We start from the raw sequence: 16,841 nt of genomic DNA on the forward strand, positions 1-16,841 counted from the left end.
TCTTATCTAAATTATACTGGAGAACATATTCCCTTTAGGAGCACTCCACTGGCTGAGGACAGTCCCAAAATACTCCTCTCATCTGTTAGGGGTTATGAGTGGACTATCAAGGTAGCTGTGGCAGCTACATATCAATTCAGACCTTTTTCACCTCCCTTCTCTCTACAGCCAACAATCCATCCCTATATCTTTATTTCCAGTTTGCATTTGTGTGAGCTGCCCTACCCTTCTGTGGATGTCATTCACACACAGAGCCTCAAGTGCTGACAGTCATGCAGGTTTTGAGCATGGAATAGGAAACACTGCCTGTCTGCAGAGTTTGTTAAAATAAAGGGTTCAGGTGTAAAAGGAAGGATCCCTATCCCAATAAAACAGAGACATTCTTCCACAAGCAGGTTAGAAATGTGATTTTAGAGTTTAATTATTGCCTGGTTGGGGTGATGTGAAGTATTTCCTGAGACTTTCTGCTTCTTTTCAGTAGCTGTTCATTGAAAACCAGGAGCTTCTAACCTAAAAAAGTCAATCAGATGTCTGAGATAGATGGAGTAATACTCCTTGAAATGCATAGGAAGACACTGGCTTCCTGTGTCATGTCCTCCTTCTGAAAGAACATCCTCTGTCCCTCCATTTCCACTTTGCTTCCAGCTACCACAGCTTGGTGGTGGTGGCCACTTCTGCATTGGGTCCTTTATAATGTTCATTTATGCTGTCTGTCTGTGGTTCATCTTTAGGGAAACCTAAAAGAAACCCAAATAAACACAAAATAAAATAAACCCTCCTGGAAGCTCTTGACATGTTTGTGAGAGGATTTTGAAGGCTTACAAAGGCTTCTGAGGGATGAGAGTAGCCAAATGGATAACTGCTTTCCCTTTCTTCTCTCATATATGTCAAAGCTCCATTTGGTTTCAAGTATTAAACTTAATTGTCATAACTTAGCACCTGAAAATGCATCTGTAAATGAGTCAACCCATTGTCAGCAAAACCATTGACTCTGGAGAGTTAAATGCATTTCCCACTGCAAGTGTCAGAGATATGGAAGGATACAAGAGAACCAGAGAGGGAAAGAGCAAACCCTGTCCAATGCTGTAATTCAGCTGTGGGAGGGAAGCTTGGCCCCTGGTCTTTCCTCTTCCCCATCCCCCACAGCTGAATGAGATCCTTCATTTCCCTGCAGGACTGGGAATTCTCTATTGCCAGGGAAAGAATGAGTCAGAAAAGCTGCTGCTGGTGACAGCTTCACTGGCCTTTGCTCAACAGAGGCTTCACCACTTGTGTTGGAGTGTTTGGGGTGTTAATAGTTGTTATAAGTGCCTGGTATCACCACTACCATCCTGGCTTTGTAAAAGAGCTTTTTGCTTGCCATTTATTTTAAGACTTACTGAACAAGCTCTCTTTGTGGAAGACATTTTAGGTATGCTCTTAAAAATGAAATAGAGCAAGCTAGTAAAATGAAAATGCATCACAATTAGATTATTCTTCCTCCATCTGCTCTCTCAGATCTTTTGATGACAGGAAATTGCCTATTGGATTTTTGATTTTGCTTAATGGAAATGGCAAAACCTAAATCCATTCCCATTCCTCCTGACATCAGGAGAAAGGAGGTTTGATGTCTGAACAGAACTCTTTTTTTCAAAGCCATTAGTGTCTGCTACTGCCTCTCAGTGAATGCAGTAATTGTAGCATCAGTGAATTTAAATTAACTGAAATACTTACAAAACTGCAGCCTGGCACTGACACTCCTGAACCTCCCTTCTGAAATCTCCACTTCTTTAATTAGCCATTTCTGGTGTGCGTCATTCTTCGTATGTGGAATTAAACCCACCAAACTCCTCACATGAGTTAGGGCAACAGATTGCAACTGAATGGGGTTTCTAGAGGTAATGAGGTGGGGAAACCTTTTCCTTTTTAGGATGCTGGACTTCAGGATTTCAAACTCTTCCATCCAAAAGAGTGCTGTTTTCAACACTGAAATTAATCCAGTCCACATCTGGATCCCTCCCTGTGCTTCCTCTCAGAAGAGGAGGATGGATAAAAGCAGGTCCTTCCCGCTGACTCATTCTGCTCTGTAAACTGGATGTGAGGTTTAAGAATAAAGGCATTAGCCTGGCTTGTTAAAAAGCTATTTACCTGTGAGCCAGAATCACTACTGCAGTGTGCTGTAAGAATAATGGTAACATTTCACAGCATGAATGAGAGCATACAGGCAGGAACTACCACTCCTTTCTGCAATCCCAGATCTCCTCTGCAGACTTCTCTAATGGTGGGTGGAAATAAGAGAATTTTATAAAATAGATAATAAAATCTTTAGTGGGAATGAATTACATGCTTGGAAAAGCTTCCAAGTTGCTGTGTTGTCCGGTCCTTCTGCCATCTCATCTCTTTGAATCACTTTTGGCCTGTCCTGCTGCTGACAGGCAGGGTATAGTACAGGAATGTCTTGCTTCCACTCCTCACCCACATTAAGCAGTTGCTAATTGTATCAGGACATTGATGACATTTGGGAAATGAGGGCACCCTGTGCCTCACAGAGGCAAGTCTGGAGTTGTTGGAAGGCTTTTATCCGTCCATGCTTCCAGGCCTTGAGAACTTTTAAAGCAAACAGGACCTGCTTCTTATTGTTTCAGAGCACGGTTTTGGTGGGGTTTATTTTTATTCCTTCCTTTGTTACACACCATGCTCTTCCCTGAGAATAATTTGTTAACACAAAGTGGAATTACTGAACTTTGTGATTTTGGTCTTGCTTAAACATTAGCTGCCCGTGGTGAGGTTTGTACAGATTATGTGGTTACACCATGGTACTGGGCTCCTGCACTGAAGTTAAAAGACCCCACACAGGGAAAATATATGTGTTTTGCTGTGTGTGGGGTGGCACCTGTAATTCAGCTGATATAGAAGCAGTCTCCTCCTGCATGTGAATCTCTGTACACAATGCAACCTTAGCAAAGGAAAATAGTCCTATAAAAGATCAATTAAAATGGTGACATATAATGTGCCTATACAAGGTCAAAGATATTGTTAGGCTCTGGTTCCAGATTCAGGGAAAACAAAGCAAGATTTATCTCTAAATACAACACTGTTTTTGTATAAACCAGACAACTCATATTCATCACTATGGCGGCCTATGTTATTATTGCCAGGTAACCTGTGCCCATCTGCCTTGCAGTTCTTTCCTGTTGCCATCAAAACTGTACAGTGGTGCTGGCACTGGGCCCCTGTGGTGGTTGGTGACAAGGGCTGGCTGAAGAGCCCCTAAGGAGCACGGCAAGAAAAGTTTGTGTTGGAACGGACCTTAAAGCTCCTCCAGCTCCAACCCCTGCCACGGGCAGGGACACCTTCCACTGGAGCAGCTTGCTCCAAGCCCCTGTGTCCAACCTGGCCTTGAACACTGCCAGGGATGGGGCAGCCACAACTTCTCTGGGCACCCTGTGCCAGCGCCTCAGCACCCTCACAGGGAAGAGCTTGTGCCTAAGAGCTCATCTCAGTCTCCCCTCTGGCAGGTTAAAGCCATTCCCCTCGTCCTGTCCCTACAGGCCCTTGTCCCAAGCCCCTCTCCAGGTTTCCTGTAGCCCCCGTTAGGCGTTGAAAGCTGCTGTGAGGTCTCCCTGGAGCCTTCTCTTCTCCAAGCCCACCTTCAAAACCGTGTCATTTAGAATGAAAACAACAAACACGGCCCCACCTTCCTGAGAAAAGGGTGTGACCGGCGCGGCCGGGCTGGCTCCGGGGGTCTGCGTTATCGAACTGGGACACGAACGGTTAATGGTGCTTTGGAAAACAGCCCCGCCTGTGGCCGGGAGTCCCACTTACGCCTGTGCCGCTAGGCCCTACTGCCATGGCAACAGGCGGGGCGGTGCCACGGTGACGTCAGACGCACGGGTGGGCGGGGCTCCGGTTCGCCTCGAAGGGGCGCTCCGCGGCGACGGGCGCGGGCCCTGGTTGTGTTCTTGCTCCTGTGACTGCAGAAGTAAATGAACACGTACATAAAGTGAGGGAATTAATGTGGATCCTTAACGATTCCTGAAGCAGGGGGGGTCAGGGAGGTGGGTTTGGAGTCGGGGTACATGGAAGTTACACCCTGAGTAAGCTGTGGGGGTTCAGAGGCAGCTTCCAGCTCTGTGGGTTAAATCAGCTCCTGAATTCTCTTACTGTGGCTCTACTTACATGCTTCTATGTAGAACCTAAGGATGCAGTCATTTATTTCCACACGACCTGGTGGATTATCCCGAGTGCTTTGGGAAGCACCCTCTCCCGAGGAGCAGCATTGCGGAGTTCACCCCTCCCACCCCTCTCATGTGCTCCTCAGTGGCTGCTGCAGTGAATGACAACAAAACCCATTTCTAACAGGTAACTTGGCCTATTCATTTCCCCGATTTTGGAATCTTGGCTTTCCTTTCCAAGGTGTTCACTTCCCCACTCAGTTTGGTGTTATCTCCAAACTTATCAGGGTGCACTTGATCCCACCATCGAGATCCCTTGAACAGTGTTGGGCCCAACGTTGATCCCTGGGGACAGCACCTGTGATGGGAGCATCAGTGGGATGTAAATGAAAACGTGTGTGATGGGAGGAGGAAGATCCAGAAGAGAAGATCATTGGTGGCAGCCATTTCTCACTAGTGTGGGGAATGGTGTTTTCGTGTGAGGCAATGAGTTTCTAATTGCCCAGCCTCTTGGAATAGCTTGGTCCCTGCAGGATCAGACTTGATTATGTGCTCCTGCCCTCGTATCTCACTTTTAGCGTCTGAATATTTTGTCACTGAGGTGGGACACAGGGTTAAGAGCGTTTGAGAGCCCAAGTCCACGCAGCAGATCCCGACCTGTTTGAGGCACCAGTTCCAAGCAGCACTCTCTGGTCAGGGCCTATCCCAGTAACCCGGCTGCAGCCCGTGCTTGGTACAGACTTAATCTGGCAGCAGTGAGACAAGCTTTGTGCTATATTAAACCCCAGCACACGGACTGCCGGCGGCAAGAGGATGAAGACGACGTTTATTTCTGTCCCTTCATTATGAGTCTCGTGGTGTTTTGACCTCCTTAAAGTCGTCTCGGAAAGCAGCAAGGAGACACGTGGAATCGCGTCCAAAGCTCCACCGAAGAATCAGGCCATGACTTCAGAGAGACCTTCCCCGTCTGCGGCGGTAATAGGGCTAAAAACAGCGAAAATAGTGCACTGCTTCCCGCTGCCGTGCTGCGCCCGGGAGCCTCCCATAGGGACACGGAGCCGAGAGCTGCCGCTCCGCCTCTATGCGCGGAGGTAGCGCCTCCCCCCGCGCCGCGGTGGGCCGGCCCGGCTCCGGTTCCACTTCCCCCCACCCCCGCCGCCGCGACATGGGCCGGCCCAGCGGCAGGGCACGGCCCGCCCCCCGCGGAGGGAGCCGCCATTGCGGGTTGTTTGTACGGCCGGCGGAGGGAGGCGGCGCCGCGGCCGCGGACTCGTTCCCCGCGGCCATCATGTCTACCCCGGCGCGGCGCAGGCTGATGCGCGACTTCAAGAGGTGAGCGAGGCTCCGGCACTGCGGGACGGGGACAGGGCTGCGGGCCCAGCGGCGCCGAGTCCCGGCCCGCACCGCCGGGGCTTCCCCGGTCGTCCCCGCGGGCAGCGGCACAGCGAGGAGTCGCAGCCGCAGGTCCCGGACCGCCCGTCCGGCCGCGCTCCTTCGTGCTGAGGCCGGGGCCTGGCACCGAGTCCCCCTTCTCCCCGGGCCCACCCTCCGCGGCGGGGCAGGGCCGCGGTGCGGGCCGGCCGCTGCGTCCGTTCCCCTCAGGGGAGCGACCCCCGGGGACGGGCGGGGGGGTCCGGCCGGGCAGGGCCGGCTTTGTTCGCGCTGGGCTCCGCGGCGCCGACGGCTGGGGGCGTCTGAGGATAAAAGTTGAACGGCGCCTTCAAAACAAGGGCAGGCCCCGGGAGCCTCCCGGGGCTGCGGCTGTGAGCGGGGCTGTCGGGGTACCCCCACAGGGTCCGGCGGTGCGGGGCTGGGCGCTGTGCTCCTTGCACCCGCCTCCTCGCACAGAGGTCCCGGTGCTGGGCCCGGGTTTCTGCGGAGCCCGGGCTGGGCTGAGGTGTATTGGAGGCTTGTTGGGTTCAAACCTCTCCGAAAGTAGGTATTTGGGCCGGGCAGCTGGAAACGAAACACGAAGAAGTGGTAAACACATCATTTGGTGCAAAACAAAACGCCCTTTAATGTGTTTATGTGCATGCTGTATCGTCTGAAGCTTTAAGTCGGGAGGAATCTTGTATGACATAGACACACTGGTAAAGAAGCAGTTATTACTTCTGCTCTTTTAAGTGTTAATGACCGAACCACAGACTCTGGGCTGATTAATTTCCAGCCTGACATGTAAACACACATAGAAAAGGCTGGGGGGGGTGTTCTCCTGTAGCTGTACAGTATGGTGTACTGCACTGGGGCCGCCCGGTTATTGATGGTGAGTCAGCTTTGATATCACATCTTTTTTTAGCATAGGTCTGTTATACCAGCACCTGAAAATGCATCGGTAAACAGCTGACATGTGTTGTAGTTGCTTCATGTGATTGCGGGCAGAGCCCCAGTGAGGGAGCTTTGATTTGTGGATCTACAAGAAGTTGGATGCTTTGGGGATGTGGGACCTTCACCTCGGGTTTGGGTGTTAGTGTTTGCTGAGCGGGTGTTGCTTGGCTCCTGCTCAGCCCAAACCAGGATGTTCATCTGTGTTCTGTTACCCAGATGACGTGCACAGGGATTTTGTGCCAGGGAGAGGGACTAAGTCCCTTCACGAGATTGCAATCAGATGTGGGAGGATGAGTTTATGATTTTGGGAGGATTGGTTTAATCTCGCAATTGAGGCTGTGGAGAACCCAACCCAGTAACCAGCGTAAATAGAATTGATTTAGCAAATATCGGACAGCTTCGATCCTCCAAAGCTGATGCAACTTCATTGTCAGGTTGTTCAGCCTCGCGTTACTTGTACCTCATGCGGAAAAGCAAACCGTGTGAAGTCTGCTTCACTTTGTTAGATGTGAACTCCTTCTGCATGCTGTGCTTGTCAGGAGCAGTGAGCAGAGAAGTGTTCAACAGATTTTGTATCTCCTCTAACTTATTTGACTAAACCAACAGCAAAATTCCTTACCTTTTTTACCATCATTGCTGTTAAAAAGGGGCCACAAATGCTGCATTTTCTCGAGCTGTTAAAGGTTTCCGAGCACTTTTTGGATTTAAGTTTCCATTTCCAGCCCTGGCCACAGCCTTTCTGCAGTTAGCCCCTCTGACAGCAGGGTGCACATGAGCTTTTCAGTCGGTCTGAAACCCAAAGCCGTCCCTCAGATGTGTTTGTCAGGCTGAAGGCTCAGGCATTGCTGTTGGCAGACAGCCTGGCTGTCGTGGAGGAAGAAGTCCTGTTCCTGCTCTCCCGGACCAAAATAGAAGGGGATTTATGCTGTTGGGACTGAGCTGTCCGAACTGTGTGTGCTTGGGGAGGCAGGATGTAAACACAGTGCTTAGATGGCATCTGAGCACAAATAGAGCGAGCCCTGCTTCTGGATGTCACCACAGGGCAATGCCATTGCTTAGTGTCCACATCACATCCAGTTTTATCCCAGTGCAAGTGCAGGACACCAGCATCAGCCCTGGATAAACCTGCACTTCCACACTGATGTTTAGTTAAGAGTTTGTCCCTTGGCCTGCAGGGCGGTTGGTGGTGCTGGTTCATAAGTGTGCTACAGCCAAACCTCACGTTAATGCTCCACAGTGGCTGTTGGAGCAAGGGCAGCCACTGTGTTTTCTGTGTTCTCATCTGACTCAAGAGGAGCTGTCACTGAAGTCAAATTGCTCCATGGCTGGGGCTTGCTGCTTTACCCTGTTCAGGGTCCTTTGTGTGCAGAAGGATCTGGATCACATTCCTGTTGTGATACGTATTTCAGTGTGGCCTGAATTGATGTGGCTTGCAGTAAATAATGTGCTTCTCCCTAGTCCGAGGATTAAGGAACTAAGAAGAATTTTAAAAGCTTCCATGGTTACTTTTGAGATAAACACATCATTGGGCTGGTGAGAGGGAGCTGTGCACAGGTTTTCCCTTTGCTCCCTTTAGAAGCAATCAGCATACTGGTCCAAACAGGCTGGTACCGAATTTAGCCACATCGCACACATGGATCTGGGAGCAGGAAAAGCTCCATTGACAATCCCTTGCACTTAGTCCCAGTGAGGGTGTGTAGAAGTGTCACTGGCTGGTTCTCAGCTCCCATTTGTGGCTGCAGTTGGTTCTCTTCCTCACTGTGGCAGCCAGCAGTGGTTGCTCTTCCATGGTTCATGATGTACTGTAAATTCCAGCTCTATGCGATGCTTTAATATTACTTTGCTCCCTGCACACTTAACCTGCTAGGCTGTTGTAACATATTGGTGTATGTGCATTATAGGCTTGTCATCATCTGCATGTAATGCTTTATGTATTTTCTGATGTGGAATGAGAAAATACGTATTAAATCTGCATATTACTGTTCAGTTGTACTTGCAGGTGGAAGTATTTCATTTATATAGAGCTTGTCATTCTGTATTTGTCATTCGTAGGTTGCAAGAAGACCCTCCTGTGGGTGTCAGTGGTGCACCGTCTGAGAATAACATAATGCAATGGAATGCAGTTATATTTGGGTAAGAGCTCTTGATCACTCTAAAATTCTGTCTCAAAGGGCTGAAAGTACCAAACCCTGGAGATGGTTTTTACAGTTCTGCACCTCTTTTATGTATGTAAAGCCAGCAAACTTAATAAAATGACCAAATGTGCTGTTGTGGTAAGACTCTGGCTTTGGGGGTATCACAGGATGTGTAAGAAAGACAAATGTAGACTGTTTTCATCTTGTTTTGTTGACTACAACTTGCACATGGGTTAATAAATAGGTTAAGCTGTGTAGGAGGTGGATTATGACAAAGCAGGATTCCTTTCTAAAGTACATAAGAGCTGCCTGTTCTCAGCCATTAAATCCAGATGTGTTAGCAGGGATTGGATTGATTCCCAGGAGAAGGAGGCACAGGTTCTGTCTGGGAAGTTACGTCTCATCCTGCAAAATGGGAATGGCCTTAGTATCCTTTCATGAAACCAAATGTTTTCTAGTAATTTCCTCATTAGTTCCATCTAATGATGTAATGATATGTGTATTGCTTGGGATGACAGAGGTAGATATCCCAGCTCGCAGACTGACTATAGGAAAGTGTCTTAGACACCACACAGTGCTCAGAGGTTGCCTCTGGATACTTTTGTAAATGTTTAGATCACTGCCTCTACCTATATCTTGGGAAGGATGAGGAAGATGGACATTTACTGTTCTTCTTTAGAAGCTGGTAATGATCATTTTGTAACTAGAGTTTATGTTTTAAACCTTTCAGGCCAGAAGGGACACCTTTTGAAGATGGTAAGCTCTTGACTTCTATATCCCTGTCATTCTTATAAGTATTGCCAGTATTAACAAGTAAGAGATGTTATCTGTTTATGGAACAAACCAAGTGAAGGAGTAAGGCCTCACAGGTTATACAGATATGTATTTTGATGTAAGCAGTGTCTTGCCGTAGTGGTTGCTGTTTAGTTAGCTGCAAAACAATGCTTGTATTGAGACCTGTTTGTACATATACAGCAGAGCTTTTAGTGAGGGAAGCTGGTCTGCTGCTACCAGATGTGTTTTCCATAGCCTAGCTCCACAAGACAATGTGCTTCTCTAGCTTCATCTTGGTGGCACGTTTGATTCATCTCTGTTCTCCTAATGAAGAACAGGTGAAGAATCTTGAGTTGTTCTGAATGTAGAGCTTGGTGAGGGGGAGGCAATACTCAACTGGTACATAAACATGAAAGTTGGTGTGTAATGAACCTCCCTTAGGCACATGAGGAATAATGAGTTTAATAATTATAGTATTATTGCAGTAATTGGCAGCAGATGGGTTTGTCTCTGTGTTGGGTTGGAGGAGTTACAGTAAATTATTCACTGATCCATAATAAAGGTTTTCAGTGAATCAGTCATGAGCTCCAAAAGCTGAGATTGCTGATGATGAAATTCCAGTGTTTCTTTACTGGCACCAAGGTGCCTGCTTAATGAAACACCTTAAAGTCACCAAAATCCATGGGAGCAGCATGTTGGGTCACAGAAGAAAGGGGGGATAATTGCCATTGGATGTAGCTGCCTTTGCCATGTGTGCAGCGACTCTCCAAGCTTCCACCCCCAGCTCCTGCTGGGTTTATCACTAAGTAGTAGTTCCATAGTTCCCCATCATCCCTTGAAACACATGAAAAGAAACCAGATTCTGTTGTTTGTTTCTATAATGGTGAGGAGAAATATTGATCATGGAGCACAGAACTTGTGTTGTGTGTGCTCCTGGAAGGGTTCTTTTGTTGCTAGTTACCCGATTGTGTTTCTGTTTGTATTTCAGGTACTTTTAAACTAGTAATAGAATTCTCCGAAGAATATCCCAACAAGCCTCCAACTGTTAGGTTTTTATCAAAAATGTTCCATCCAAATGGTGAGTAAATACCTTCTGTTTAGCCATAAGACTCATTAGATACTGTGGTGTGGTCGTGTAGTCCACGGAGCTCCTGAATGCTTTAGCAGCTCTCCGTTTCTCTTCACTGCCACCTCCTGAGTGGATGGCTAGGACAGGATGAAGAATTAAGAGTTATGATGCTGTTAAGCAGCAGCTATCTGTCTCCTCCTAATATATATTTAGTCATGGTAGCAAAGCCTGTGAGCATTTGGTTGGCTTAAAGAGGCAATTCTGGCTGCGGATTCCTGCCCCCTTCCATTAAACAGCCATCATGTGTGTGCAGCCACATCATGAATCAGGGCAGGGAACTGATGCAGCCAGATGTCATTTATTTCTGTCAGGTGAGATTTCAACCAAGTCCATGCCTTCACTTGCTTCACTGTGCCAGCCGGTACTAGCACAGGGGAGAATGTGCAGCCATGGGAGCCCCATCAAACCTCGCCTTGAACACTGCCAGGGATGGGGCAGCCACAGCTTCTCTGGGCACCCTGTGCCAGCGCCTCAGCATCCTCACAGGGAAGAGCTTCTGCCTAAGAGCTCATCTCAGTCTCCCCTCGGGCAGGTTAAAGCCATTCCCCTTGGCCCTTGGTTTCCTGGAGCCCCTTTAGGCACTGGAGCTGCTCTCAGGTCTCCCCTTCAGGAGCCTTCTCTTCTCCTGGCTGCCCCAGCCCAGCTCTCTCAGCCTGGCTCCAGAGCAGAGCTGCTCCAGCCCTTGCAGCATCTCCGTGGCCTCCTCTGGACTTGCTCCAACAGCTCCACGTCCCTCTTGTGCTGTTGCCCAGAGCTGGATGAGGACTGCATGGGGGGGTCTCCCTAGAGCGCAACAGGGGAGGAGAATCCGCTCCCTTGACTGCTGCTCACTCTGGGGGTGCAGCCCAGGATACAGTTGCCTTTTTTTGGCTGGAAATGCACTCTGTCGGGTCATAGTGAGCTTAATGACCAACACAGAAGCAGGTTTTCAGGCACACTTCTGTATTGTCTGCCTTGGAGTGTCTCTTAGAGTATGTGATAAGAGGGTGAGAACTGCGACTGTTCAGTGTATGACGGCTGCAGTTAAGCGCATTGCTGCTCTCTGGGAGGCCTCTTCTCTGCAGCACAGATCAGTCACACAAGAGGAGCATGAAACCAAGTCTACCAGTTCCCATGCTAATGCCATAATCTTTAGACCTTCCTTCCTTTCCTCAGAAGTGTTCTGTTACTTCCAGTAATACAGCTCCTTCAACACACAAGTTGTCAACTACAGAAGGTTGTGAGACAATTGCTGTCCTCTTCCCTAAAGCATCAATTTAAGCACTGTCTGAATTGGAACAGTAGCTCTACCTTGAACAGTGTGTAATGAACAACCTATAACATAAATCTGACTTTCTAAATGACACCTCTTGTACTTACAGTGTATGCGGACGGTAGCATATGTTTAGATATTCTTCAGAATCGCTGGAGTCCAACATATGATGTTTCATCTATTTTAACTTCAATTCAGGTAACTTTGCATCTGTTTGAGCAAATAATTCTGTTGTTGTTAGCATCTCTTCCAATATGTTCAGCTCAGTGGTGGGACTAGCCAGGAATCTGCCTCAAGGGGGACTTCGGATACTTTGAGCTAAGCAGTAGCATAGATCAGATAGGAGGGTTAAGGTGCCAACCTATGTAATTATTAATTTACATCTACATATTTGCCATAATACGGTTTTTGCAGGAAAAAGGGTTTGGGATTTCTTGTAACTGTTTTTAGTCAAGACAAAACGTGATCACATGTGCAGATTTGCTTAGTGTTTAAAACACTATGAGCTTCATCGTGGAGCCCTGTCCCATAAAGTCCTCAAGGAGGCAGTGCTGAAACCTGATTTACTTGGCATGGCCTGGCACAGCAGAAACGTGCATTTCCTCATCTCCTGTGTGTTTGGTTTTATTTTTCTACAGTAAGGTTTTGTAGGAGGCATTTTAAGCCCGTATTTAGTCCTGAATGACAATAGCAGTATAATTACCAAGTAACCAGTTAGCATCCTACTGCTCTTTGGCACAAATGACCACATATCTGTTAGGTTTGTGAACCTGGCAGTGTTAATCCTTATGCAGTGTTTCACTTGAGGTTCAGGAATGTAATTACAGATGCCTTACCATGAGTTCACCTTGGGTGTTTTTTCACTTGGGCTCTTCTGAGCCATGTCTGCCCCCTGAAACACATTGAATTTGAGAGCTGTAAATCTTTATTTGAAATGTCTTGGTTTGTCTCATATTTTGTTTTCCCCTTTTTACAGTCTCTGCTTGATGAACCTAACCCCAACAGCCCAGCAAACAGCCAGGCAGCACAGCTCTACCAGGAGAACAAACGTGAATATGAGAAAAGAGTTTCAGCTATCGTGGAACAAAGTTGGAATGATTCGTAACGGCCGCTTTGTTCCTCTCCCTCCTCGTAATCATGTACCATTTAACTCTCCATAGAAAGGCTGCCACAGATTTCAAGTGCCACAGTTCTAAGAATTCGCATCAAAACTCATTTTGCAACCAAAATCTAAGCCCTTCAGTTTAGGAAACTTTCAAGCTTGTGTATCTTGATTAACGTCCTTTTTATTGCATGGTCTGAACTAAGTTATTGCTGCATAAATTTGTAATATATCCTGTTTGTATTTTTTTTCCAAGTGTATACTGTTGGTGTGGAGTTTTCATGACAGAATATACACATTTTGTAAATCTGTACTTTTTCAAATATTGAATGCCTTATTTTTGCATTCTTTAGATTTTTAAATTGGAGAAAAGCACTTAACAAAGTTTTTATATATAACTATTTCATGTACAACTGTTAAATACATAACCTTAGTGCAAGACCTTCGGCTCTCGCTCTCTTATCTCTTCCAAAGGGCTCCTTTTCAGTCCACTCCATGCCTGATACCACTTCACAGAAGGTTAATCCATGATGTAACTGTCTCCACTGGATGTGTCTGCTTCTGCAGAGCTTAGCTTGATTCTGTGCATCCTCAGTTGTATGAGGAAGAGAAATCGGTAGCTGCCAGCTTATAGATAAGGAACTAGATGTAACTATTTTGCTCAAAGTCGCACAGTAAGCCAGTGCCAGAGGGACCTCGATGGCCAGGTTTGATGCTAATGTGTTCTAATAGCTTTTATTTTCCAGGGAGATTGTATTTTACTAAGTTGTAAAATGTTGTCATCTAAATCTGTCCTATATTCATATCCTGATACTGTAATACAGCTTTAAATGTCTTCTAATAATTAAAGAGGTGCCCCATTAGTTTCCCTTAGGGGTAGGGATAACTGAATCACCACCAGAAGAAAACAGGCCTGCAGGTTTAATGCAGTGATTCTTCAGAACTTGGCTGTGTACCACAGCCAGGTCTTGTGTCTGTATCGGAGCTTCCACATATTCTAAATTGCCAGTTTAAAAAGGTTTGGGGTTGGTTTTGGAAGTGTCAATGTGGTAATTCCTTACTGTGTTCTATAATCCAGGCTGGATACTACAGTAAAGAATTGGGCCTTACTCTTTCCTCCCAGCAGCAAAACTGTAATCCCTCTGTCATCATTCCAACCAGCAGTACGCGTGCATCAAAACCCCCAAATCCCACACCAAAATACAGCTCAGCGCTGCCTGAAAAGCAGTGGGAGTTTATTTCAGCTGGAAGAGGAAATGATGCTTATTTGCAATAGTCATTACTCCAAGTCAGTGTCTGTTAATGCAGTGAACAGGAATATCAATTTATACCTTGCACCTGCTTGTGAAGTTGTTTTATAATTCATAGGAGCAGCACTGTTAACTTTAGAAACAGCAACCAGAATACTCGTTAAAGCATTCTGTTTAGTAACCTGGGGAGGAAAACTACTAAATAAGAACTGTTGGTGTGCAAAGGCTCGGAGGCATCAATGCAAAGGGATGTGAACCCTGGTAAGGCAGTTTGCATTCCTTGAGCTGGTGGTGTTTAAAAACTCTTTCATCTACATCTAATTATTAACAGAAACCCCAGAGGATCCAATTTGCCTGTTGATTGTGGTGAAATAACAGCACCACCAGCGAAGCTGTTGCATGTCTTAAAGCGGTGTCAGCGCAGATTCTTGTTTAGAAGTAGAACACAGGAAAGCTCCTTCAGAATTGGGCTCAACTTTGAAGTTTGGGGGTGCTTTTATGTTTTGTCTCCTGTTGCAGTGTGTTTGTGCCTTTGCTACATGCCTGAGCCCAGATTTACCAGTCATTAGAGTTTACATTGATCCTCAGCAGCGGATGTAGCCTGGTTGTAGGTGGATGAGGCTCAGAACATGTTTCTGTGTACCTGAGGTGGAGGCAGTGAATGTGTGAGGACTGGAATTGGAGCAGGAGGTGCAGACAGTGCTGCAAGCTCAGGGTACCAGGGCCCACCATATCCAGGCACATGAGTGTGTTTGAAGGGGTTGGAGTCTGCAGTTAGGAGTTCAGGTGGAAAGGGTCCTGCTGTCCATGGAGGAAGGTAAGGACTGTACTCCCAGTGTACAGTGAGGAGGGATGTGCCCTTGTTTGACCATGTTAATGCAGTGTGATGGATGTGAACATCGGGAGGGTGAGAATCCAGGCTGTGATGATACCCAGGGGGTAGATGCCGTAGAGGAACTGGTGTCTCTTGAGGTGGGAGACCTGCAGTGTCCCATAGAGAGCTGCAAGGGGTGAAAAAGACTGGTGCTTTCTGCAAGCCTCCCAAAGCATACATTAGAAGTAATGACAACATAGATTAAAGTTATCCCTTGCTGCGCTTGCCAGGCACAGTGAGTGTTACACGGCGAGGCAATTCACCGCTCAGCCCGACGGTGACGGCTCCATCCATGGGTCCTCCCGCTGCCCGCTCTCGCCAGTCGGGAACACACCCGGATGGGTTCCGGCCGCTGGCACCATTTCCCCGCGTTCCTTCCTCTCCGGGTCCGCCCAAGAGGAGCCCACCGAGCCCGGGCCTTCCTCCACCGTGGGCCGCGGCCTCGCCCCTGTGCTGCCGCCCCGGGCTCCGGCGGCAGCGGAAGGCCCGGTCCTGAGGAGAGGAGCGGGGCGGGGCCGCGCAGGCGTGCAGGGACCCTGTGCTCCGGCCCCTCCGTGCCTCAGCAGCGGCTGCGCTGGTTCGGCTCCACCCCCCCTCGGGTGTGCGAGTGAGGGGGGAGTCCTCGGCCCCTGGCACGGAGAGGGGGTCCCGGAGCTGCCCGTAGGTAAAACCAGGCGGAAGGAGCGTGGATGAGGGGCAGCTCTAATGGGGGTGCTGCTGCTGCCCTCTTCGTGCTGGGGACAGCAGGAGCCCTCATAGCGAAGGCTCTCAGGGTGCCCAAAGAAGCTGTGGCTGCCCCATCCCTGGCAGTGTTCAAGGCCAGGTTGGACACAGGGGCTTGGAGCAAGCTGCTCCAGTGGAAGGGGTCCCTGCCCATGGCAGGGGTTGGAACTGGAGGAGCTTTAAGGTCCCTTCCATCCCAGTCTGTGAGTGTTAAATGCAAGGGCAAGTTGAGGTGATGGCAGTTCCCAGGCTCACGGTGCAGGCCTGATAAGCGTGGTGGTGCAGTTTATGTCTGAAGTAGCGCACTGGGATGCTTGATGTTTTAATTCATGAATCAGGAGCTGTAGTGCTTGTGGGATGGTGCAGTAATTAAGGGAGGCCTGACGGGTGTGCAGATTTGGGGCTTGCAGCCTCTCATGGGGGTTGATTCATTGATATTAAACAGTTCCTAATAACTTCTTTTCAATGGGATTCCGTATGAAGATCTGAAACCGCTTTGGAGACATCCTTAAATTACTCATCCCTGTGCTTTTGTACTTGTGTTCAGACAGAGACATCCAGTTTTGTGGCAGTCCAGAGGAAGCTATGGACATGAGCCCTTCCTGGGTATTCCCACACCCACATTCCAAGCACAAGGATGCCAGTTTATCATGCTACCATTCTTCCTTAAGAAGCATCAAAGACTGCGCTGCTGCTGCTTTCCTCAGATCTTTGTTCCCTGAGGATACCTCATCCCAGCGCAGTCCCAAGCCACAAGCACGGGGCTCACAAATGTGATCATCCTCACTAGTGCGAGCCTCCCCGTCGGGATTCCTCACCGCAGTGCAGACAAATGTGTGTAATTGCAGACTCGAGGCCTTAGGCTGTGAGAAGCGAGGAAATCACAGCTTGAGGTGGTCTGGCTGTAGCTCTTTGTGGGAGGTTTTGTGTTAACAGTCCGCAAATTCAATGTGTCAAACAAATACAGCTTTAAACAATGAGAGATTAGGAGGTCCTGCATAGAAAATGAATCGGAATAAAGGTAGATTCCCTCATCCCTACAGCAGCATTCAGTTCCACGCCAAATAGGGATGATAACCTGGATAGATAGATAGATAGATAATGGATGGATAAATAGGCAGAA

At 48.0% G+C, this 16,841-nt stretch overlaps 1 protein-coding gene across 1 annotated transcript; it reads left to right on the forward strand.

Moving 5' to 3' along the window:
• Positions 1–5,334: 5,334 nt before the first annotated feature.
• UBE2B (ubiquitin conjugating enzyme E2 B) lies at positions 5,335–13,313 on the forward strand. Its single transcript, XM_034066746.1, has 6 exons — positions 5,335–5,486; positions 8,532–8,612; positions 9,345–9,370; positions 10,377–10,466; positions 11,879–11,967; positions 12,746–13,313. Exons 1-6 carry the CDS (start codon positions 5,443–5,445, stop codon positions 12,872–12,874), a joined length of 459 nt encoding a protein of 152 aa, XP_033922637.1. The 5' UTR covers positions 5,335–5,442; the 3' UTR covers positions 12,875–13,313.
• The last annotated feature ends 3,528 nt before the right edge of the window (positions 13,314–16,841 follow it).

This window comes from Melopsittacus undulatus, chromosome 10, assembly GCF_012275295.1.
Source record: "Melopsittacus undulatus isolate bMelUnd1 chromosome 10, bMelUnd1.mat.Z, whole genome shotgun sequence".
In the NCBI taxonomy this organism is placed as follows: Eukaryota; Metazoa; Chordata; class Aves; order Psittaciformes; family Psittaculidae; genus Melopsittacus; species Melopsittacus undulatus.

Bases quoted from the DNA above. Each gene is read 5' to 3' on its own strand.
- UBE2B (XM_034066746.1), top strand. From the start codon at position 5,443: ATGTCTACCCCGGCGCGGCGCAGGCTGATGCGCGACTTCAAGAG. The intron at 8,613-9,344 runs GTAAGAGCTCTT...TAAACCTTTCAG, and splicing joins TGGAATGCAGTTATATTTGG to GCCAGAAGGGACACCTTTTG. The intron at 9,371-10,376 runs GTAAGCTCTTGA...TTTGTATTTCAG, and splicing joins AGGGACACCTTTTGAAGATG to GTACTTTTAAACTAGTAATA.